This window comes from Perkinsus marinus (assembly GCF_000006405.1).
Source record: "Perkinsus marinus ATCC 50983 genomic scaffold scf_1104296959718, whole genome shotgun sequence".
Taxonomy (NCBI): domain Eukaryota; phylum Perkinsozoa; order Perkinsida; family Perkinsidae; genus Perkinsus; species Perkinsus marinus.
Window position 1 is genome coordinate 1 of NW_003206306.1, and position 963 is coordinate 963.

Below are 963 nucleotides of genomic sequence, written 5' to 3' on the forward strand. Positions count from 1 at the left end.
CACTCCGTCGGAAGACATCAGGGTGATGCTGGCTGCCTTGTCCAAGTTGGGTGTTGATGTGAAGTACCTCTCAGAGGGTCCAGGTGGGTCGGGACTCGACTGCTGACCATTTTTCATCCTTCTTCTCTTGCAGAATCTGGTCTCAATGTGGAGTTGAGATGTCCTGGAGGTTCCTTGACGTTATCGCCTGACACGAGCAAGGCGGGTGTCACCACTGTGTGGGTGGAAAACGCTGGGACTGTTGCGAGGTAGGATGCGTTTTTGCGTCTATTACGGGATGCGATACGATAGGTTTATCACACCATTGTTGGGGTATTTGGTGGCTACTTGTAAGGACCCGTCAGTTGCAGTAGTGGTGGACGGCAATGATAGGATGAGAGTAAGGGGTTACTTCTTATGGGACGAGGGATGTTCGGGCAAGTGTGGTATTTAGAGATAATATATTATGGGTTAATCAGTAAACTATAGGCCATATCCTTATGTTATTATTTGTCTTTGTGGCTTTATCGATATGATATGATGGAGTTTCACTTGTTTTACGTGAGGTGGCGTAATACTCTATGAAATACGCGATGTTGGCGCTATGTGGTTGTCGTGGAATATGTTTTTCACTAGTGTTTTTCATATCACTAGGGTGGTGAAACTCCAATACTATATCGGATAGTATAATATTGGTTAGCATTACTATTCACTACAACTTGGTCAACGGCGGTAGCTGTATACTGTCTGATATTCTCGTTAGGTTCGACCAGTTGAAGACTTGGTGAACTGCATGCAACGAGCTTTCAAAGGGGTCAGGGTTGATTATGTTGGCCCAACACAAGTAGCGGCGGCCTCCTTGGCAGAGGTCTTCACCATAGTAACATGTGTTAGGTTGTTTGCCCTTGAAGATCACCACGCTCGGAAGAGGTCTGTTGCTGATGCCTCGGAAGGCTCTCAGACCTCCTCTGGTTTCCCCTGTGG

General features: G+C 46.8%; 1 protein-coding gene across 1 annotated transcript; it reads left to right on the plus strand.

Moving 5' to 3' along the window:
• Positions 1 to 25: 25 nt before the first annotated feature.
• On the plus strand, positions 26 to 767 carry Pmar_PMAR008682 (hypothetical protein; the record flags this gene model as incomplete). The annotated part of the gene is made up of 4 exons (XM_002773012.1): positions 26 to 83; positions 134 to 248; positions 292 to 379; positions 743 to 767. Coding segments are annotated over 4 exons (286 nt in total), but the record flags the coding sequence as incomplete, so codon positions are not given.
• Positions 768 to 963: the final 196 nt, after the last annotated feature.